The sequence below is a fragment of the Ictalurus furcatus genome, chromosome 8, assembly GCF_023375685.1.
Source record: "Ictalurus furcatus strain D&B chromosome 8, Billie_1.0, whole genome shotgun sequence".
NCBI classification, from domain to species: domain Eukaryota; kingdom Metazoa; phylum Chordata; class Actinopteri; order Siluriformes; family Ictaluridae; genus Ictalurus; species Ictalurus furcatus.
The window spans coordinates 16,545,162-16,562,885 of NC_071262.1; the positions used below are offsets into that span (position 1 = coordinate 16,545,162).

Genomic DNA, 17,724 nt, shown 5'->3' on the forward strand with positions numbered 1-17,724 from the left:
ATAGATTAATAATTTTGGTTTAGCAGTTTTGGCAAATGAAACTCCTTGTGTATCAGGTATCTATCAGGTATCACGTGTTCAAAGTTGGGTATTTACACATTTACAGGGTGTTATTTACAGCTATAAAAGTTCAATCTGCACAGTTTTTTTTTTTTTTTACACAGTGGTTGTGGATATCAGTGTGGCTGTAAGAGAACTCTGCAGCGGAGAGCCGTTCCAGAGAGCTGCGCTCTGCAGCTGCTCAGCACAAAGGCCTGATTGAGGGCAGAGCTGCTAGGTGGCCACAGAGCACGCTCTGTTTGGCTCTGCTCCTGGCCTGCTAGCTGTTTGAAACCCAAACTCACAACAGATCGCTGTTTAGGCTAATCATACGCGCCACATCTGAGAGAAAGGACTAAGCCGCAGAGACTGAAGGGAAGGAGAGGGTGGGTCACGTGTGTTACATCAGCGCTTGCGCTTTCACATAGAAAAGAAGATACATGCTGCATCCCTGAGCATGGGGGAGAGACAGGAAGAGACCTACTCACATATGACCGGTCAGTGCCTACGCTGGAACTCACCTATATTAATGGCAGTCTCCTGCTTGTCTCCGGTCAGGATCCAGATCTTAATGTCAGCTTTCATGAGTGTCTCAATGGTCTCCGGGACATGATCCTGCAGCTTGTCCTCGATCGCAGTGGCCCCGAGCAGCTGCAGATTCTACAGCAAAAGATCAGAAACATTACAGCTATCAGTACTAAATCACACATTTCACATTACGCTTAGTGACAATAGTTTAGATTTGCCATACAAAACAAATGTCCTAGCTTTGATGGCCTGACCATAACCTAAAATATTCAGTCCAAGCCTTAGGACAAAGTTTTGAATCAGAATCCAACCACAGCCCTGTCTAAATCAGACCACTCCAAACAGTTCGACATCTGAATAAAACCAAGCTATCCTATTTCCCTCCCTCAGTTGTTGCTAGAACAGTTAAAATAAATAAAAAATACATTACATATACACGTACCTGTGAAATATTTTAATACAGTGCAATGTTTTTTATTGCACTTCAGGTTTTAGTGGAGCAAAGACAAAAAAAAAAGAAAAAAAAGAAGAAGAAAAAAAAAACGGCAATAAGAAAATGACTCTCACCTGGAAACTGCACAGCGTTTGATAAGTACAATAAAATAGGAGCAATTTGTGGACATGTGAGCTTTTTAAAGAGAAACTGTTGACCAAATTTATTTTTTCAGACAAAGTTCTCGCTAGTTCTCTCAAAAAGGGGGGAATTCTGTGGTCAACTTACTTACTGTACTTTTTAAAGTCTTTGGCCAAAATAGAGGTAATAATAAATATCAGTCAAAATGAAAATGAAAATTACATAATTACATCCAGAATTGCACTGGGCAAACCTGCAGGATTGTTCGCCGCTCTGTGCGGCAAAGTAAATGCTTTCCAAACGTCTGACCTTACTTTTGGTAGCATAAAATTTTTGGGGGGGGGGGGGGGGTTTGTGGTTAGCACGTTTGACTTGCACCTCCAGGGTTGATTCCCTCCTCTGCCCTGTGTGCGTGGAGTTTACATGTTCTTCCCATGCTTCAAGGGTTTCCTCTGGATTCTCCAGTAAGCTTTGAATGTAGGTGTGTAAGCTGTAGGTGTGAGTGCGTGCGTTTGTGAACGTGCCCTGTGAAGGCTTGGCACCCCATCCGGGGTGTCCCCTGCCTCATGCCCAGAGTCCCCTGGGATAGGCTCCAGGCTCCCTGTGCTTTACCACATATCCACTCTCTCACACACTGTAATGTGGACTTCGGTGCCAACAATATACGAGTGACTCCAACATGTCAAGTTCAGGAAAATGTTTGAAGCAATTCATGTAGAAAACTAAAAAATACATATGGAAATAAAAGCTAACCATATAGAGAAATGCAATGCTGTTTTTTTGTTTGTTTTTTTAAAGATGGGAAAAACTCGGTTCTGAAATTTGTACCCGATCCAAGCTCAACAAATATCGCTTAAGAAATGATAGCCAAATATCCCTGTTCCATCAGGTTTCGGAGAGCGACCTCAAAGCTCTCTTTCATTTCATAATATTTTTAAGAAACTCCCTCCCCAACTCCCTCTCTGTATTTAGCATCAGTATTTAACATTCATGACAACCGCTTCTTTCCCAGTCATAGCATCTCTGAACGCCTTCCCGTAAAAAGCGCGGTGCAGTGGGAGTGTGGAGCGGATCGCTTTCTCAGACTGAAGCAGCAGGAGTGTTTTCCTCTGGTCAGCTGACCCAGTGTACACGCCGGGCTGAGTGAGGATGTGGGATCGGGGAGAGAGACAGGAGCAGCGAGTGCTTAGGAGAATCACAGTCATGCTCTGACCGCAGACGCCTGGTTGTGTGTGTGTGTGTGTGTGTGTGTGTGTGTGTGTGTGTGTGTGAGAGATAGAGAGAGAGAGAGAAAGAAAGAGAGAGAGAGAGAGAGAGAGAGAGAGAGAGAGAGAGAAAGGGTGTGTGGCAGCTTGAAGTGTTTTTCACAGGAAGCCCCTGGCCTTTTGACCGACCACAATCTTTTCGAAGCAGCCAGAGTTATGACTGAACCCTGGAGAGCAGACGGAGCTGTAGAAGGGAGAAACGTGGATCTTGCAAGTCTGCGAAAGTAAATGTTTTGCGCTGAGAAAAATCGATTTCAGGTTTTCAGCTCGGTGTCCAAGCAGAATTTTTATTACACCTCTTATAGTGTAAAACCGGTGACTCGATCACTACTTCAACAATCAATAGATCAGTTTTACTCCAGTAGAACAGCTGACCTGTGCGTGTGTCCCCAGGCTGTAGCTTCCATCATGATGCTTGACATCATTATACTGTACCTCATCCACGTAAGACACAAAGATCAGTGTGTGCATGAGTCTCTTACTGCCCCCTGCTGACCAGTCCCTGGAACAACACAGTGCTCAGTCCTAATTTTATTAATTGCCCTTCCTCCTTTCCCTCCATTGCAATAATGAGCCCCACAGACAGAAATCGATACGCCATGGGGACACGTATTTGTGACATTAAACATCTTTGTTTAGAGGAGTGTTGATTTAAAGCACAGACTGAATTACCGTCAATCAGAACAGCTAGCAGTATTAGTCAGTGCTGAGCATGCACTACTGGCTACGACAATGAATCAATCTCTTTGATTCATGCCAAATCATTCACATCCCATAGATGTGAGATTTCCATTTTCGAAATATCCCTCAGACACTGTAGAACATAGTGCTAAAGCTACTTATCCATCCATTTTCCAAACCGCTTCTCCTACACAGGGTCGTGGGGAGCCTATCCCAGGGAACTCAGGGCACAAGGTGTGGGGGACACCCTGGACATGATGCCAACACACATTCACACACAACAGACAATTTGGACATGCCAATTAGCCTACAGTGCATGTCTTTGGACCGGGGAGGAAACCAAAGTACCCGGAGGAGACCCCAGAAACACAGGGAAAACATGCAAACTCCATGCACACAGGGCAGAGACATGATTCGAGCCCCCAACCCCCAGGATGTGCGAAGCAAACCTGCTAACCACTAGGCCACCGTGCCTCCACCCTTAGGGCTAGTTATTAATATTTTTACTAGTTAATAAATTATATCATTTAACATCAATAACCCAGGCTTTAAAAGTAGAACATTTCTAACAGAAACTATCCAACTGTATGCACTACTAGACCTTTAGAAATTTTTATTTTTAAATATATGTCTGCTTTCCAACTATTGAAAATATATAACCGTGAGAAAGAGATTTAAGAAGAACTCGCACAGGCTTGTATGCTAAGAATAAGAGTGAAATGATCAATGTTTATGATCGACGCATTGACTGTAATGATAGACAAAACTCATGTTCCTAATAATCATCAATTATAATTGTTACACTGGTGTGTGAAAAAATATTTAACTGATGTGTAAATAATTGAATAGGCTGGCCGACATGCCTGTAGCTCATGCTTCTTTACATCATCATCAGTGAATTAATGTTACCCCAGATTCTAAACAAAGCCAGTGACATATCAGTTGGATATCAAAATCAAACTGTCCCATATTGAGTAGATTCAGTAGCACTGTATTGTATTTTCAAACATATTCTGTCTCTAAAGGCCAACAACTGATGCATTTCTGAATCGCAGATCCGGTGAATCAAACACAGGAGCCAGGTGTAGGTTTGAACCGTTATTTCAGCTGGGAGATGTAAGCGCATACACAGTGTAGAATGGTTGGTGTGCTACAGGTCTGACGGGATGTCCAGCTATAGTGAAAATGCTGGGTAGTAAGTATTAGGAGTCTTTTCACTATTATTATGAAACAAAGCAGCAGCGCGATGTGTTTGGCCCACGAGTTTGACTCTGACCCCTGTGCCACAGATCCTGGGAGCTTGATCTGCTGCGACATCTTGCAGCGATCCATAAATCCTACACAATGCAAATCGAATTTCTGTAGCAGAGACCCTTCAGCAGCTTTGATCGGTGTTGGATCAGAGAGAGAAGAAAGCAACTTTAAAAAGTGTCAGGATTAGAATGGAAAACGTGTAGAACGCGAGTGTGTGTACGGTCCTGACCTTCTCGATGAGCTCGTAGCTTTCCTCCATTTTGAGTGCTCTGTTCTGCAGAGAGGTGCAGGCACGATGATGTACTTCCTGCCACTGCTGGTATAATGACTGGGATATGTCTGCCACAGCAAAACACAGCGTACGCAAACCTAGAGGAACAAAGACGTTCACTTGTACACAGACCATTCCGTACAAGTTGTATTACTCACTCACTGACTCACTAGTCTGTATGACTCCTGGCTTTTATGTGTCTGATTGTAAAATCTTGGAAAGCAACAGCAATGTTCTGAGATTTATGATTTTAGTCACTATTTAGTTCATATTTAGATTACAAATCTTGCAACTGAATCTTCATGCAACTTAATACACTGCAATATCCCACTCAGCCACCAGGGGGCAGAACACACATAGGATTAACGCCAGAAAGAGCAACAAAGACTGCAATGCTGCAAACCGACACCATTAAAATGGGGGATTTGTGTCCCATAATATATGTGTGTGTGTGTGTGTGTGTGTGTGTGTGTGGTGCATGTATGTGTGTGTTCTCACCCTCTGTAGCAAACTGCTCCAGATGTTTCAGTGTAATATCCTTATACCTGGAACTATCTGCCAAGCGGTCATAGATGACCGTGTCCTGTGGAAAAAAGAAAATCAGTCAGCTGTAGGAGAACATCCACACTGCTAGCTTCCACTTTTACTCCACACTATGGATTCAGTCCTGCATTAAACATTTGGGCTTGTACTTAATACTTAACATATTGTAGCAGAATCAATGCCAAGCTCATGAGCTACTTTCTTCCAGAACTGGTATGCACACCATCATCCAAAAGTGGAGTCGGAATATATTTGTCATGGCCGTAAAGTATTTCTCTTTCACAAAATATTTCTGGCAGAATTACACGGACGAGCTGCAAAACACCTCCGAAACAGATTCGGAATCGTTCCAAAAAGGTGTCATTCTTTTAAGCGACAAATCCTTACATGAACTATTTTAAATGGAATTTCCGCCTGTTCTGGGGCTGCCAATGAGATTATTTGTGTTGTCAGACTCCACCGTAGTGCTTAATGGCTCGTATGAAAGTAGACACTCCGTCGCTTTTAGATCTTGCAGTTTCGTAAGTATTTCTTTTTTTTTTTGCCTAGCCTACTAAGTTTAAATTGATCATTTTATTGTGGCAGATGTATACGGTGTTTTACTATCAAAAAAAGCTTAAGTAGTGCTGTCTGTATTATTGTGGAGAGGTGTAAATTGTTTGCCCAGCAGGGGGCTCACATCCTTCCCCTTTCCCATCGCCCTGCTCACCATCAGTCACGTTACTCTACACACAGAAACCCAACAGTGTCCCCTTAAAACAGACTTGCGGTGATAAAATAGTTCATTTGTTTATCCTGACTGAAAATGTCTGATTTCGCCAGGGTACTGCTAGAAAGGCCTACAAGGCTGTTTGTGTATCAGTGAATACCGAAACAAATGATTCTACTGAGCGGTGGCATGAAGATGAAGACGCATCTGCAACTGCTGAGTCAAAACAGCTGGAAATGACTTTGTTTAACACATTAATGCTGCACGATGCCTGAGTGACAGGTTAATGCCAAACTAAATCTGGAAAGAAATACTTCTGGAATGTTCTTCTACCACGCTGAAGCAGTACATCAATAATAAAATCAATACTAAATCAGATTTACTAGCATCGTACAAGCAAACAGAGAGAAACTCCTTCCTCTTGGTTGCCTGTTTGAAAGCAGCAGGCTCTATGCCTTAGCAAAACCTTCTGCATACACAAACAGAGACGTCAGTAAACCAGTTCCGTTTCAGATCTGATTTTGTGCTTGAGGTCGAATCATCATAAGAGATAACGCTCAAGAAAGCATTTGAAGCCGCCGCTGCCGTGGTCTCCAGCGTTTGGCAGCACTCTGTTGCTATGGTGATAGACAGACACTTACAGCTCCTTTACAGTATAGCCGGATCTTTCCGGATGGAGTGCGCATGATGACCGACATTCTCTTCCTGGTGCTGTGGAAGAAAATAACACTCATCGTCATCATCATAAATGAGGAAACCTGTACCTGAACGTGAAAAGTGCAATATGACGATTCATTCACAAAGTGAATCAAATGAATGAATTCACAAAGTGAATCAAATGAACGAATCGGTCAGATGTGGAGGAAATGATGGAGGAAAAAAAGAAAAGACATTAGGACATAGCACACCTTGTGAACTCCAACACATGTAGTAGTTCATATTTCTCTTCTTGACCAAGCTGTGTGAACAATAGAGACAGAGAGAGAGAGAGAGAGAGAGAGAGAGAGAGAGAGAGAGAGAGAGACACAGACAGATAGGCACAAAGATAGACAGAGAAAGAGAGAGACAGAGAGAGAGAATTGGAATTTTAAAAATCCTTTATTACAATTGTTAAAACATTTTCCTTTCTTTTTTTCTTTAAAAAACTACTACTACTAATAATAATACTACTAATATTAGATACATACACACACACAATCTTAAGAGGTATGTAAACTGTAAATTATCATCAATGACTTCACACAAAGCCCCTTTAAAGCATCAAATCAAATCAGAAGAAACAAGATCAGTCATGCCTTTATAATACCGAAAACCAATCAGAATTCTACATTTCACTAGGATACTATTTCTAAACATTAGCTCAAGTTCTGTTCAATTTTGTTTTTCCTTGCATCATAAATTGCTATTTTAGCTTGACCCAGCAAAAAAATTCAACAGCCTACAACGAGAGAGAGAGAGACAGAGAGAGAGAGAGAGGGAGAGACACAGAGAGAGAGAGCAACAGAGAGAGAGAGAGAGAGAGAGAGAGAGAAAGAGCGAGAGATCCTGAGTTTTCCTCTTATTAAAAATGTAACTGGTGGTCTAAATAAAGTTCCTGATAAATTAATTTATTATTAGGCTGACACTGAGTCATATTTCACCCCATACGTGAGCGTGCATGCACGCTCACGCACACATGCACGCACACAGCTAGATTCTGACAGTGATGGTGTTTGAGAGTGACATGGCAGTGCCGCATCTCACTAATGTGTGATCTCAGAAGCAGGACACGGCGCACGCCGTGTCTCTGCCCTGTTAATTCAATTTAGCGCAATCAGCACAAACCGGACACATCCACACCATTAACCGCCGCGCAAAGCCCCTCAGCACACGCCACTGATTATCCATCCCAAACAGCAACCACAGCTTATTCCACCCACATAAACGCTAAATAACTCATCCCCTAACACAACGCTTCCCCACATCACATCATCTCATCTGCTCTGTTGCTAGCCTTAGATTATGCGAACACCATACAAGATCCTGTGAGTGAGCCGGTACTATAGCAACAAGAACATATTAGTGCTAGCACATTAATATAAATCTAACATTTACGTTACAGCCAGAAGTACTGTCAGAGCTGCTGTTAGAGAAAATCAACCACAGCTTCTGATCTGAGAAGAGATTAGACATCAGACAGCTATTAGACTCAATAGATTCTCATAAACAATGCTCTTGTCTTCTCACTGGTGGCGTTATGATGAGAGAAACAGGGATGACTGTATTATCATGACAGTTGTTTAGTACGACACAATAGCTTTAATGAAGTGTGTGTTCCAAACAGAAACTGCACTTACGGTCAACAGTAAGAGAGATAAGCTGTTGTTTTGACGCTGCGTTGCGTATGCACTCACCGCCTCGATGATGACGCTGTCTGGAGTCCTGGCTGAGAAAACGAAGCCAAGGTTGCGTGCTGCGCGGACCAGGGCTCCTTCATCTGTCGTGTGAAAAGAGGGCGAGTCAGGACAGCGGTTACGAGCAGCGTATCAGGGTGCTTTCACATGTACAATGTTTGAACGAAACCCTGGCGCGTTTTCCACCAGGTTGTTTGGCCAGGTGAAGACTGAGCAATGTGCTGGTCTCTGTCTGGTCTGGTCTGGTCTGAAGCGAAGTCTAGTGGGATTCCGTGACAATCAGTACATTTACATGGACAACAATAATCCGATATTAACCCGATTAAGACGATACTCTGTTTAAGAAACTAGCATGTAAACAGCAATTTTTTATTACCTTAATCCAATTAGTCATACTCGAAGTAAACACAAATGGAATTAAGAAAATTGCAGTCAACAAACAACATCCTCACAACTTGAAGAACCTGGAGCAAATCTGCTAGGAAGAATGGGTGAAAAGCACTCCCAAACAGTGTGTGAAACTGATAAGAACTTAAACCGTCACTCTAAAAGCTGTTACTGCAGCAAAAGGTGCTAGTCTGAAGGGGTTGAATACTTATGCAAGCAGCATTTTTCACTTTTTTATTCTTTTCAAATTCTGCTGCAAATTAATTTCGATTTTGAGCATACTGGTTTGCAATAAACACACTGGCTGGAACAACCGGTGTAAGTGTCATTTGTAATGTTGAATACCTTTGCAAGACGCTGTATTTCATTCCATACTGGCAAAAAAAAAAAAAAAAGAAAGAAAGAAATGAAATGAAAGACACAGAGCCCACCTGTATTAAAGCTTCTCAAAATAAATATGGGATCTGATTAAGACTATAATATCCATTAGGGTATAAAAGTCACTCCACAGACAAAGCTCTATTAAATCTGTTAAAGCTGGTTTTCACTCTCAGTGTCAGGAGAATAATACAGTTCATATTGCGAACGCATTAATGCAAATTAGTCTTGCGTGTTCTTGATGCCGAGAACACCTAAATTAATTCAGATCTGTCCTTATCGAGACTGTGTAAAGAAAGCTAGAATGATTCTGCCTTAAATTATACATAACCTGATGCACCGAAAAAAAAGTGATCATTTAAACTAGAGATGCACCGATGTATCGGCCGATAGTTCAAAAACATCCGATGATCAGGGCCGATTATATCCTGTCAATCAAAAGAGGGTGGGAAAACACACTGAATTCGTGCTGTGTGTAAAGATGATATCTTTTGTGTGGAATGATGACAAAACTGCAGTTTATAAGCTCTGTAATCTCTGCACTGATAAAATTTTACACCAGACGCTGCAGCAGTGAAGCGGGAGTTTCGGTGTCGAGTCTAAATTGTTTTTTTGTTTTTTTTTGCCGGGCTGCTCGAGCTCAATTAAAGCACCAGTACACCGTTGAAAGATTTAAATGAAGAGGAGTTGACAAATAGGTATATATATATATTGCACAGAAAAATATATTTGTAGAGTAGTATATTTCATATCCCGTTAATGTTAATATATAAAAAAGTTGATATTATATATTACCAGTTTGATGTTCAGTGATGAAATAGAAATGATTTCGTTTGTGGAGAGTGAATATGAGACTATCAGGAGGTTTTTTTTAAAAATTCAGTCGATGTTAATCTGAATTAATAACATTCAATAAGTTAAGAAATCTTACTTTAATCTTCAGAATTTAGTTCATGTGTTAATGTTAATGTGAGTAATGTGTTTTCTGTTTATGAGACCAGTTACTGTGAATAACTTGCTGAAATGGAGAGAATAAAGTTTTTATTTGCGTTTCTTTCAGAATTGTGGAATTAATTATTATTATTAATTATATTATTAAGGTATAAAAGGCAGAACTATCGGTATCGGTAACGGCCGATATCACTCTGAATAATCGGTATCGGCTGAGAAATTTAGTATCGGTGCATCTCTAATCGAAAACAATACTTAATACTCATTCACTCTTTAATGCACTGTGGTTTGGAAAGCAACACAAAATGGCACTCTCTCCTCTGAGCCGGAGCTCAATACTGATGTCTGGGAGAGATGCTGAGAAGTCTGTCTGCTCAATCTCCGAGATGAAAGTCACAGGAAATTAGAGCAGCATTCAGAAAACAAACTCATAAAACACGAGCCAAGAAATAACACCACTAACTCATAGCCTTTTCTATTAAAGGCTACATTCTATTAAAAGTACCGAGTCATTAAAACTACAGAACACTGAGAAACACCGAACTAATGTCTGAAGTTATATAGGAAATGATGCGACTTCATGTGTCACTGATGACATTACTGAACACAGTAGTGACGATGATGAATGTTGTACTGGCCACTAACATTATTGTATTGTTTATTCACTCTGGTGTATTACATGAAAAGCTCCACTCTGATATGGTAGAACTGTTCGTGCTGTGATGTCACTGATATTTGTTTAAGGGGTCATGACATGAGAAATCAAATTTTGCTAGGTCATTGTACCATTAAAAAGTCCTGCAAGTTTCATAGCTTAATACGTCCTCCTCAATACAAAAAGAGCATTTGTTTAACCAGGCTCCAAATGCAGGTCGTTTGGGTGTGGCGGGATTTGTGACATCACACGGCCAAATACGTTTACATACGACTGCCCGTACAGCAAGACATCGACACCTACTTTTACATCATGGCACCGCTTGCCCCGCCCACTGGCACTTGGCCGCTGAAAATGGTTCTGCACGTGTTGCGGCAGGGGGCGTGGATAATTAATTCATAGGCAAAGCAGTGGGTGGTTACATTGAAGTCTTAAAGGTAAAGGACACAAAAACTGATAGTTTCAGTCAGAATATCAGAGAAAAGGTCATAAATTACAAAATTTTACTTTATTTTACTAATATTATAATTACACCTCAGGGAAGATAATAAAATTGAGGAAAAAAAAAAAAACCCAAAGATGTCATGACCCCTTTAAGAATAATTTTGTAAGACTAACATTGAGATACTGCACCGAACGCCTGGGCCAAACTACAAGATTTAAACAATCCTACGTGTGTGTTTGTTGACTGATGTGTGTGTGTGAATGCATTGTGTTGTGACCAAACACCAAGAAAAATTCCTACATATTCCACAAAATTCCTAATACATGTAAACGTAAATGGCGAAGAAAATGATTCTGATCCTAACCAAATCCTAAATCAAACCCAGAGACCCCAGATATGATGACGCTTCAAGATTACGCTCACGAATCCTGACCAAACGATCCTGACTCTTCGCCCCGTGATCTCGCAAAATCTATTGCGGACAAATGTGACACACCTGGCTGCGACAGTTCCTGGTTACCGCTCTTTCACGCATGGTGTCGTGATTGCTAAGATAATGTGAAATAAAAGCCTGTTTTACATGATCAAGAGGAGCAGTAAAGTGATTCTTTGGCTGAAAAATAATAATCCGTTCACAACTCGGCCGTTATCACGCGGTCCTTACTGAACATCACTGTGATGATATGGTATATGGACTGACAGACCTGGAGAGGCAGCTTGGTAGGTGATTGTCTCATCGTTACGTTCAGGGACGGCTGTGTGACAGATCGCCATCATGGTCATAAACTCCATGATCACAGCAGCAGTGGGCTGGAGGAGGAAAAAACACAGACTATGAGAACTTGCAGCTGTGTGTGGACAGAATACACTGCACATATGATACAAAACTCATAATAACTACATTCACTGGAATTTCCAACACCTGCTACTGATCTTAGAGGAAACCTGTGCTGCCTACTTATACTATAGTCTTAAAGCATGTACTCTTTTTGTGAAGAAAACGTACATACTTTTGCGTGTGTAGCAAAAGAGTACTGGGACATACTAACACGTCATGTAAAGGAAGAGAACGTTGTTGCCTAGTTACGCACACCGTCACCGTAAACTGACTCCTCATTGCATTTCAGCTTTTCTTCATTCACTATAGCATTTACTTTAACATTCCCGTGATTTTATTTTTCCAAGTTTCGTTTACACCTCTCAAAACTGCCGTAAAGCTTCTCCACTCTCGTGAGTAGTAGTTGTGGGCAATATTAGCTGAAAAAGTGTCCACTGACCCGCACTTCAAAAATCTACCTGAAAATCTTGTAGACCATCCTGGTACCTTTCGGATACTCATTTCAACATACTACCATTTGGGACACACTAATTCTAATCTCGGATACTATTTAGGACGGATACTAGGTGAACTGGGATGCGGCACTAGTCTAGATGAAATGCTGAAATCAAACAATAGTAGGCTATCGCACTCGCTATGTTAACTCGGATAAATGATGCTGACATGTCCAACTGCACACGGTGAGTCTTACAGCGGAGATAAACCCTGTTTACTTACATTTTCATTACACTGATAATCCGAGACAAACGTCAATCAGAACATGTGTATCGTCAGTCTGTTACGTAGGTTGTCCATTCTGGGTCCTAGTAAATGTAATTACGGTCCTTTTATCCTGCGTGTCCTTGTGTTTACTCTTTGATGCATAATTGTGTGAGAGCACAAAGCAGATGGAGTGAGTGAGTGAGAGGATAGAAAGATAGACACACACACACACATACTGCTATTGAGAGGACCACTATGGCTAAATAAATAAATAAATAAATAAATAAATAAATAAACAAAAACACAGGACCAGACGCCAGAGCTGTCTATAAAGCTAAGATTCAAAGTGACAGGGAATTTAAAGCCCTGTATCAAAGCTTGCCTTAGAAATGCATATCAGCCCTTGGTGACTGACAGGAAAAGAAAAAAATAAGTTTTAGCGAGACGTTCATGGGACTACAGATTTTGACCACGGTGGCACTTTTTTTTATAAATATGTAGAAAATATCAGGATCAGGACCAATTTAAAATGGTGAGATAATATCTTTGTGTACACAAATGACACCCATCTTATACACAAACACTCGAGGCCATACCCACATTCGATTCAGTGGTTGTTTGGAGAGCCCCCCCCTCCCGTAACAGGGAACAACAGGTCTTTGACTGGGTATAACTAAGATTCAGGTGAAAGATCACCTATATACAAACATTAATATACTAAAGCTGTTAGCAACAAAGACGCGAGTTATGAGTTATAGTAGAAAATCCACAGACCACAACTGGGTTCGAAAACAGTCTGACTGATCAAAATGTCAAACTCACATTTGTGGTAGGGGGAAAAAAAACTCGAGTGAAAGTCCCCTTACTAAATTTTAAACTCATTATATGGCTGTGATTTTATGAGAATAATAGTGTATTTGTCATCAGAGGACATCCTCAGTGACCCGTATATCTATTCCCATAAAGAACGTGATGAAACTAGTCTAGCTCTGCTGGATTAAGCCATGCCAGCTATGCCATCTCCAAGCTAATCACACCAGCTGCTCTCTCTCTCAATCCCCGGGTGTGTTTTTGCTTGGCACCACTTCACATTTCACTTTCTCTTCCTCAGCTTGTGTACTCATTTCATTTTTCTCCATTTCGCTTCCATTTTGTGTGTGTGACTGGCAGCAGACATGAGGAGATACGAGTGCTGGGAAATCCTGGACTTGCTCAAAACTCCAATTCATTGAGCACGGGCTAAGCAGATACGAGTCCTTTACAGTACTTACATGATTGCTTTGGAGATTTTCCAGTAAACTGGGGTCATTAAATCCAGCTTCCTCCATCGAGTGAGAGCTGTGCCTGGAGAGAGGGAGAGAGAGGGGGAGAGAGAGCGAGGGGGGGGGGGAGGGAGAGTGGGGAGAGAGATTGACAGAAAGGAAAGCAAGATTAGAGCAAAAAAGGCAACAAGAACTAGAGCCACGATTCACACCTACCCACCCACTTTTTTTTTGCAAACACCTTGCTTTAAGACATCATACACAGTCTAGATTTTAGAAATTACATAACTTTATGTATTATATTATTGTATTTATATAAATGGTGAAGATTAACTTTATAGGTTTATCAAGGTCACAACACAAGTCAGCTCTCCCTAATGCTGCTTCACTTTAGCATAATGCTAGTACGGCTCGACTTAATTGCTCTGCTAATGATCATTATCCGCAAACCAGTAAGGACGCGACACAAAACACATTAGAAAGAGACATTTCTTCTTTAAATCATCCAGTGATCCAGGACCGGTACATTTATATGCGAATAGTTTATGATACAAAGTGTCCCAACACGGCCATTTTGACCTGCAACAGAGTTTACACATTTCCACAAGCTGCTGCAGTTTTTAGAAGCACTATCGATCTTCAGGTCAGTGATGTATAGTCTACAGTTTATCAGCCTGCTAGTGGAGTTATCTATAGGCAGATACTGAACAAGCTTCTGTTAAAGGGCCATCCATGCTGTGTATATAACACTGCCATTTAACTCCAACAAGGCCTTAAAAATCCTTCTGTGCTATTCAGCAGCAGTTTCTGGTACAAAATGCGCAATATCTGAACACGCTCAGAAACAAAGTGTCCTGAACTGTACATTTCCTTGTGGCTGGGGTGATCCTGTCTTTCATATGTCTGAGAAGTATATTTCACCTGGAAACAGATCCAGTGACCATTAAACAAAGCTAAGGTACATAACTGGACTATAATTAACCTGGAAACGTACAGTTAGACTGTATGCACCTTTCCAGGTAAACGTTTCATTTTGTACTAAAGGTATAAAACACTGTACACTTGAAGGAGGTATAAACTTTTCTGAGAGGATACTAATACAAGATAAACAATCCATTTATAGTAGCTTATATACAGACATTTTTCAATAATTATAATTATCCATGTTTTCTGGTAAAAAGTCCTAATAGATGAAAGTTGCCAGTTTCATATAAAGGGGAACAACATAATTCTGATATAAACAGCTCACATTCTGTTCCCTAAATAACATTATTTACAGCCTTAGTTAACACTAACAAGTCAGAAACTTTAGGATTAAAAAAATATTAACTAATGTAATTAATGATGTAAATACAATTAATTGTCGTTTGATTAAAAACCGAGCACCTGCACTAACTAATGCGTATTCCTCCCGTGACTGTCCACTATGTGTGGATCGCAAAGACACTCTTTGTATCTGTTTAGTGTTCCAAATATCCATATTTGTATCTGCATCAGGTGTAACTGCAAGTGGGTGTGGCCTAAAATGAAATATGAATCCTAACACTGCCTCCAGACACACTGCATAAACACTGAAAAAAAAAAAAAACCCCCAGGGGTAGAAATGACAGTGCTGTCAGCATGGTGTGTGAACTCTGGCTCTGACAGTTCTTCAACCTCAGCTACATCATTCCAGTTCATATCTGGTCTCAACTAGAGATGTTCGTTGCTCGCGATATTTACTAATAAATTTAGCTGGCTCCATTTTTGAAAATAGAAACAGACTAGTAGCCTAATTTAAACCACCATGATCCTGTCCAGGCAGTTATCAAGGACCCCTCCAAAGATCCATCCATTACTGTACTGCTTATCCTATACAGGGTCACAGGGTCACCTGAAGCCTATCCCAGGGAACTCGGACCACTCCATCCATGGACGGGGTGCCAACCCATCGCAGGGCACAATCACACACACATTCACACACTACGGACAATTTGGAAAAGCCAATCAGTCTACATTGCACGTCTTTGGACTGAGGGAGAAAACCGGAGTACCAGGAGGAGACCCCCCGAAGGGTGCAGGCAGGATTCAAACCTCCAACCCTGGGGGTTCAAATATGATTCATTCCAAATGATATAATATTCAGTTGCTGTCCACAATGGCAACCAAATACTAATTCCTCAATTAATATGCTGTTCGTGGTTAATAATTTGCAGAATAAATGAAGCTGAATGGTGTGTTCCAACATTTACACCAATCAACCTCGGTTTAATTTATCAACATGTAATGCGTTGAAATTTTACTCATGGAGAGAATAAACACTTGTTAAAGAAGGTGTTCATAATTTAGTCCCACTTTAAACTAGTAATGTTAATTAAATATGTAATAAAGTTGAGGTTTGTGATGTTAACTAATGGTGTATTAATGTGAGTAAAGAAAATTAGATTTCCCTTCAATCACCAAAAACCTATTAAGAAAAGTGTTCGATTCTATCAGTCAGTGTGGACTCGTTTTTAGTCAGGAACAGAATAAACATGGTTAATACTGTTTAGCATTCCAACATGGAATCAGGTGGTAAAGCGGGTTGTCCACTAATCGTAGTGTTGGCAGTTCGATTCCCGGCCCACATGACTCCATGTGCCGAAGTGCCCTTGGGCAAGACACTGAACCCCAAGTTGCTCCCGATGGCAAGTTAGCACCTTGCATAGCAGCTCTGCTACCATTGGTGTGTGAGTGTGTGTGAATGGGTGAATGAGACGCAGTGTATAGCACTTTGGAACCGCTAAGGTTAAAAAAGCACTATATAAGTGCAGACCATTTACCATCAACATCCTACAGGTTCATTACTTTTGTTAAAAAGACTTATGGTTTGCTCTTGAAGGACACCTGAAGGAGAGCAAAAAGTAAAATTGGCTGTGTTCTCTGGGTGGGACGGATGGCATTACTAACTCCACAGTGTGTCCCTCACACACAGTGACACTGGCCAAGCGTGAGTGTCTGAGAGTTTATTGATGCGGAAAAAGGCAGATAGCATTTTCCTGCAGGTGTATTATGCTGTCCTGTGCGTAAGACACTTGGAGGAGAAGTGGTAGCTGGCTTCACATGTCTCAGAGGAAGCACGTGTTAAGCTTTCGCACTCATCGGTTGGTAGCTGGAGTATGATGCAGAGAGCAGGCTGGTGGGTGGGAGCTGGCAGGTGACCAAATTAGGGAGAAAATGTAGGGAAAAAAAAAACAAACATTGCCTATGGTTTATTAACGCTCATGTTATATATAGTATCTCACAAAAGTGAGTACACCCCTCACATTTTTGTAAATATTTGATTATATCTTTACATGTGACAACACTGAAGAAATGACACTTTGCTACAATGTAAAGTAGTGAGTGTACAGCTTGTATAAGAGTGTAAATTTGTTGTCCCCTCAAAATAACTCAACACACAGCCATTAATGTCTAAACCGCTGGCAACACAAGTGAGTACACCCCTAAGTGAAAATGTCCAAATTGGGCCCAATTAGCCATTTTCCCTCCCCGGTGTCATGTGACTTGTTAGTGTTACAAGGTCTCAGGTGTGAATGGGGAGCAGGTGTGTTAAATTTGGTGTCGTCGCTCTCACACTCCCTCATACTGGTCACTGGAAGTTCAACATGGCACCTCATGTGAGAGATATATATATAAATCTATAAAAGAGACCTTTGATGTAAAGTACACGTGGTTAGTATACAGACAAACCACAACAGAAATACTGCATAATTAGCAGAAATGATGTCTCGCTTAACTGGAAGTACACGTTCTGTGTCACTAAAAATTTGTGACTAACATTACGATATAAGCGACAGACATAAAGGCAAATCAAATCCATACTGAAAG

At 41.0% G+C, this 17,724-nt stretch overlaps 1 protein-coding gene across 5 annotated transcripts in view; it reads right to left on the reverse strand.

Moving 5' to 3' along the window:
* Positions 1–17,724, reverse strand: part of atp8a1 (ATPase phospholipid transporting 8A1) — a 157,916-nt gene that overhangs the window by 63,254 nt on the left and 76,938 nt on the right. For all 5 annotated transcript variants that reach the window (XM_053631096.1, XM_053631097.1, XM_053631094.1 and 2 more), the window contains 8 exons: positions 13,885–13,957; positions 11,778–11,883; positions 8,258–8,340; positions 6,773–6,822; positions 6,506–6,575; positions 5,111–5,195; positions 4,571–4,710; positions 561–699 (listed from right to left, as the gene is read on the reverse strand). In XM_053631096.1, the coding sequence (XP_053487071.1) occupies positions 561–699; positions 4,571–4,710; positions 5,111–5,195; positions 6,506–6,575; positions 6,773–6,822; positions 8,258–8,340; positions 11,778–11,883; positions 13,885–13,957 (746 nt within the window). The remainder of the gene's footprint in view (positions 1–560; positions 700–4,570; positions 4,711–5,110; positions 5,196–6,505; positions 6,576–6,772; positions 6,823–8,257; positions 8,341–11,777; positions 11,884–13,884; positions 13,958–17,724) is intronic.